At 60.4% G+C, this 5,867-nt stretch overlaps 1 protein-coding gene across 1 annotated transcript in view; it reads right to left on the bottom strand.

Moving 5' to 3' along the window:
- Nucleotides 1-5,867, bottom strand: part of UNC13A (unc-13 homolog A (C. elegans)) — a gene marked incomplete at both ends in the record, with an annotated part of 36,084 nt that overhangs the window by 21,980 nt on the left and 8,237 nt on the right. Inside the window, 5 exons of the mRNA XM_009887937.1 lie at nt 670-748; nt 1,640-1,689; nt 2,757-2,850; nt 4,763-4,848; nt 4,975-5,374. Coding sequence (XP_009886239.1) covers nt 670-748; nt 1,640-1,689; nt 2,757-2,850; nt 4,763-4,848; nt 4,975-5,374 — 709 coding nt within the window. The remainder of the gene's footprint in view (nt 1-669; nt 749-1,639; nt 1,690-2,756; nt 2,851-4,762; nt 4,849-4,974; nt 5,375-5,867) is intronic.

A 5,867-nucleotide genomic window follows, 5' to 3' on the forward strand; every position in this document is an offset into this window, starting at 1 on the left:
AGCTTCTGTGCAGCTCAGAAAAGCCAACGCTACCCCTCCGCTGGTACCGGGGGGTCCCTGTGCCCAGCACCCGGGCTGTGGCACGTGGGACAGGGGGGGATGCAGCGTCGGTAAAGAAATGGGAAAGGAGCCGCAGCCCCGGGAAGCTGCGGGCTGATGCTTGATGTAGGGACGGGGCACTGGAGCTGCGTTAAAGAGAAGCACCCTCAGGTGGGGAGAGCCCATCTGTGCCATCCTCACAGCTCCCCACCACGAGGGGCAGGGCCGGGAGACCCCCCCAAAACAGCCTGGGACACCCCCAGTGCCCTGGCGGGAGAGCTGGAGGAGGCTGGGCTGGGCGGCAGCACCCAAGGGTGCTCTCTCTTTAACCCCTCGGCCCGCGCTCACCAGATCGCTGACTAGAGGGAGAGATTTGCGTCCAGGCTTAATGTCGGGCATGCTGTTAATGCAGCGCAGAAACCTTACTGCCGCCCCCCTGCCGCCAGGGACGGCCAAGCCAGGCCAGAGAAAAGAAAAGAGAAAACATAAGCCACGTTAGAGGCAGTCGGGGTGCAGGGCACGGGCGCCTCGGGGTGGGGCGGACGGACGGACGGCGCAAGTCCAGCGGGGACGGCAGCGGGAGCGAAGCCGGCAGCTGTGCGGTGCAAAAGGCGTTAGGAGGAACCTCACCAAATCGCTAACTAAGGGGATGGGTTTTCGCTTGCGTATGTCCGGCATGCTGTCTATAATGATCAGCCCGCCACCAGGCCTGCAAGAGAGACGAGAGTCAGCGGGGAAGGGGAAACTGAGGCAGGAAGGGGCCGCCTTCTATTGCCCCACATTCGTTCGGGACTTGGTGGACAGGACTGCAGACAAACCCATCCCCATCACCGCCCTGGTCGGGGCAGGGATCACCGGACTAAAACCCCAGGAGGGGAAAGAGGATTCTGGCAGAAAACTGTGCTTTTCCCCAGGTGAAGGCGTTTTGCTTCAGTGGCGTGACAGGGAAACGCAGGGGAAAAAAAAAAAAAAAAAAAAAAAAAAAAAGCTCCGTTTTCTTTGTTTAGGGTGTTTAGGCTTTGGCTTTGCAGCGTGGAGCGGGAGAGATGTGTTTTCCCTCTGGGATGCCAAAGGTAAGCACCGAGCCGTTGTGCTGCAAGAGAAACCGAGGCAGCATGGCTCCGGCAGAAACGCCACTTTGCAGCCTGTCCACGAAAACAAAACAAAACAAAACAACAAAACCCGGCGTGATCTGGTGGGCTCTCAAGGAAACCTGCCAGGTTCTGCCTGGGTCGGCGAGACCCACAGCCCATCCGTGTGAGACGCTCAGGGTTCCCCGTGGCGCCACTTGAGCCCCAGACGGCAGGAGAGAAGCGGGAGCTGCCACCCCAGCTGGGTCCCATCCCGACCCACTCCCCTCCTGGCTCTCCCCATCGGCAGCGCCTCTCGGGGACACGGAGCGGTGGCATCTCTGCTGGCTCCTCCAAAAGCACCGAGCCACCGGCATTCAGCCCAAAAACATGGCCCCAGCCCGCATGCCCACAGCTCGGCCATGCTTCCCCACGCCACCCCCACGACGAGCTGGTTAATCACATCCTAACGAGGAGGGGAAAGCAGCCCACGAGACCCCAGTGGGGCAGAAAGTCGCCCACATACTCACCCGCCTTTGAACCACAGGGATTTAGCCTCTCCATCGCCGTCCCCACGGGCCTGCAAGACACGGGGCGGCCGTCACGGGCGCAGCGGTGAGCCCCCGGCACGCGTGGCAGCCCTCCCCGGGGACCCGGCGCTGCCGGCAGCCGAGCACCCACAGCACCGGGGAAGCATGTAAAGGGTTTACAGGGTGGGTTGGAGAAAAGCGTGTTCCTAAAATGACAGGGCTCTCGCCAGCGAAGAGCTTGCACCGGGAATAAAGTCTCTCCATGAGCTGGGCAAGCGGTGGGCAGGTTTCGGCAGAGGGACTCGGTGGGGCAAAGCGGTGGGGGTGGCTGCGCCATGTAAAAATTCAGAGTTTGGGGGGGACCGGAGGAGCGTTGTGGGAAAGGGTGAGGGGGTCTGCGCGGCCCCGCAGCCCGCTGGAGAGAAGTGCGGGGGGAAAAGACGGAGCACAGCGGGGATGGGGTGTGTGTGCAGGGACCGTTCCCCGGTGCCACCTCCCTTGCAGGGAGGGGATTATTTTGGGGGAGAAGGGAGGAAAGAGCCAATTATACCTCCCTCGTGGGGCAATCCCTGCACGCACACACGCACACACACACACACGGGGAAGGCACACACTTTGCTGGGTCATTCCCGTCGGACATGCTTACCTGCAGGCAGGCTACACCCCTTCCCTGCAGGAAGGGGAGACGCGGGCGCAAGGGCCATGGTGGTGGACAACTGAAAAGAGAAGCGGTGGGGAGGGGAATCGAAGCCCCGGGGGGCGAATCCAGAGCCAAAACAAAAAGAAAAGATGGAGGATGGAGTCTAAAAACAGAACAAAAATTTGTCAACTCAATACAGGGGAGAATGGGCGGAGGGGGGCTCACACCAGCACACCGCATGCAGCACACACCGGGGGAAGGTCCGCAGCGCTCCCTGCCCCTTGGTGAGGGTCCACTTGGTGTGAATGGGCTTGCGGGGGCCACCACTGGTGGGGGCCCCCAGGTCCCCACTGCCCTCAGGGTGTGGGATGTCCGTGGGATTGGGGAACGGACGTGTCTGGAAGATGCCCGGGCGCGGGAAGGGGCTGTGTCCCCTGGTCCGGCATGTGTGCGGCGGGCGGCCGCGGGGTTGCTCACCTCCTGCAGCTGCATGCAGACCTTGTTGAAGGCTCTCAACCAGTTGGCTTTGGCTCGTGCTTTGGGGTCCTGTACCTCCACCTCTGCCTGTTCCCTGCAAACACATACACCTCGCTCACCTCCCAGCACAGCACCGGGGAGAGGGCAGTCAGCCCCCACACCCTGGGCAGGACTGAGCCTGCGATTTAGGGAGCCTGATGGGCTTTGAGCCAATGTGGCCATGGCAAAAAACCCCTCTCGCTACCAGGAAAGACTCTAAAAAGGTAGCAAGTCCCACTGCAAAGGGGCAGCACAGTCAAGGCGGAGTGATGGGAAGAAGCCAGGAGTTCCCCCTCCCTTGCGACACTCTGCCCTGGGCACCCAAGTGACAGGGAGGGAACCCTCCAGCAGCAAAGGGTCATAGAATCATAGAATGGTTTGGGTTGGAAGGGACCTTGAAGATCATCAAGTTCCAACCCCGCTGCCATGGGCAAGGACACCTCCCACCAGCCCGGGTTGCTCAGGGTTGGGGACTGCCAGTGACACCAGCACATGGATGAAACACCCTTCACCCCTCATTTCCCCAGCAGGACATCCTCTGGCCACTTCCCAACACGCTGGGACCTCCTGGGGCTAAGAGCGCCCAATGGCTCTGAGCCCAGGGGGACCTGCCAGCCCGGACATGCTGGTTGTTGTGGGCTTTTTTTCCCCTCTCTTTTGCAAAATTGAGGCATGGAGGAAAAGAAAATAAATCCTCCAAATAGCCCAGCTTCCTGGAGAGCCTGGTGTGATGTGACACCGGAGATGGGTGCCCAGAATGGGACTGGGACGAGGCTGTTGGGCGTTCAGGAGATGAACCCACCCACACTGGCCCTGTGGGGCCATGCTTGTGGTCCCCAGTGCTAATCTGGTGTCCCCAGCACTAATTGGGGTCCTCAGCGTTAATCTGGGGTCCTCAGCATTAAACTGTGGTCCCCAGAATTAATCCATGGTCCCCAATGCCCAGTGTGCGACCCCCCAGGACCCCTGCCCGGAGGGCAAACATGAACTAAGGCCACATTCACCAGGACTCCAGCCAGCCCTTGGGCCTAAATATGTAATTTTTTTAAATAAAGCTCATTGCACATTCTTTGAAATTAGAGATTCCCCAGCTCTGGTTTATAATTTAAACTAAATAAAAGTCCAAAAAAGCCCATCACATTTCCCTCTGCGCTGAGTGGTGGCTCTCACCAAACCATGGAGAAACGGACATGTTCAATAATTAAAGGCAGAGACCGATACACGAATTATTCACACGCTGTACCCGGGACCTGGCCACCAAATAATTCATCTACACAGCACAGGAGAACACGGCTGAGATTTACCAGTGGCCCAGGGTGAGGATTGACTCCTGTGAAGGAAATTTCTTCCTCTGACTGGGCCAAGATGGAGGGTACCACTTCCATCCAGGGAGCCGATGGCTTGACCCAGAGGAGAGGAATGGCAGCCCCAAGCCCCCACTTCCCCCATCCCCATGCTCGCCCCATAAACCCGCAGCCCCGGTAGCCCTGGCAGGATCCCAAACGCCTCGAGCTCTTCCCCTCCTGAGCGGGGGTTGGAAGGGACCTTGAAGATCATCGAGTTCCAACCGCCCTGCCATGGGCAGGGACACCTCCCACCAGCCCAGGTTGCCCAAGGCCACATCCAGCCTGGCCTTGAACACCTCCAGGGATGGGGCCTCAACAACCTCTCTGGGCAACCTGCGCCAGTGCCTCACCACCCTTAAAGTGAAAAACTTCTTCCTAATGTTTAATCTAAACCTGCCCTCTTCCAGTTTATAGCCATTCCCCCTCATCCTCTCACTAGAAGCCCTTGTAAAAAGTCCTTCCCCAAGGAAGGACTCGATGCCTGGAAAAGCCTCAGACACCGCAGAAGGTCCCCAGCGCTGCCCCTTGGCCCCAGCAAGCACCAGCCCTGGGCCACCTCCAGAGCATCCTCAGCGTCACCAGGCACAGTGCCATCCCAAGGACGCTACAGGTCCATCCTACCTCTCGGCTGGTTTCGGGGGCTCAGGCTCAGGGGCTCCTTCTTGGAGGGGAGCTTCCTCCGCTCCCCGCTGGGCCTCTGTGGTTTCCTGGGGGACAGAGGTGTCCTTCTCCTCCTTCCTCTCCTCTTTCCTCTCCTCTTTCCTCTCCTGCTGCTGCGGTTTCAGCTGTGGCACCAGCTGGGGTTGCTGCTGTTGCTGCTGCTGCTGTGGGACCTGTTGCTGCTGCTGCTGCCCGGAGGCTTTCTGCGCTGGGGGATAGGCATCGTGCTCAGGGGGTTCGTAGGTATCCTGCTCCCGCAGGTCCTCCTCCTCCTCCTCCTTGGGGTAGCCTTCTTCATTCTCGCTGTAGTCTTCATTGAACTCTTCCTCCTCCTCTTCCTCCTCCTCCTCCTCCAGATAGAGGTCATCATCTTCCTCCTCTTCCTCCTCCCAGCGGGGCGAGTCCTTGCGGTAGCTGACGGAGCTATGGCAGGAGTGGTAGGAGTCGCCGTCCCGTTCATCCAGCTCCGAGTCCCGCAGGCTCTCGTTCTCGAAGTCCTCGCTCAGCTGGGAGCTGCCTTGGCTCAGCTCGGCCGACGAGGCGTAGCGGCCGGTTCCCGTTGGGGGGGGGGGGCTGAGGGGGCACGTGTCCCCCCAGCCAGAGCCCTGGGGTCCCCCGGGGCCACAGCCCAAGGTGAGCACCAGGCTCCTCATCCTGGGAGTCGAAGGCAGGAGGCTCCGGGAGCTGGGACTGACACTCTCAGGGGTCTGACCTGCCTGGGTTGAGCGTGGGGGCATGGGGGACGATGTCTGTCCCCTTGGCTCACCCCTGACAGGGATGGAAGCAGCACCCCCAGCCCGATCCAGCATCTTGCTCCTGCCAGACACCCCATCCTGCCCCCCAGCTCACAGATCTGTCACCCAACAACCTCTACCCTGACGTCCCAGCACTCCCTGTAGACCTTCCGGGCACCCTCTCACCAAGGACACCCCCTCAACCCCATCGCTCCCCTTAACCACATCGTCCCTACCCGGGGGTCCCCTCTCCACTCTTCCTGCCAGGCCAGACCCCTTCCCACCACCCCATCTGCCCCACTGGCCCCCGGCCCTTCCAGCATACCACTTTT

Source organism: Charadrius vociferus, unplaced genomic scaffold (assembly GCF_000708025.1).
Source record: "Charadrius vociferus isolate BGI_N301 unplaced genomic scaffold, ASM70802v2 scaffold1096, whole genome shotgun sequence".
NCBI lineage: Eukaryota > Metazoa > Chordata > Aves > Charadriiformes > Charadriidae > Charadrius > Charadrius vociferus.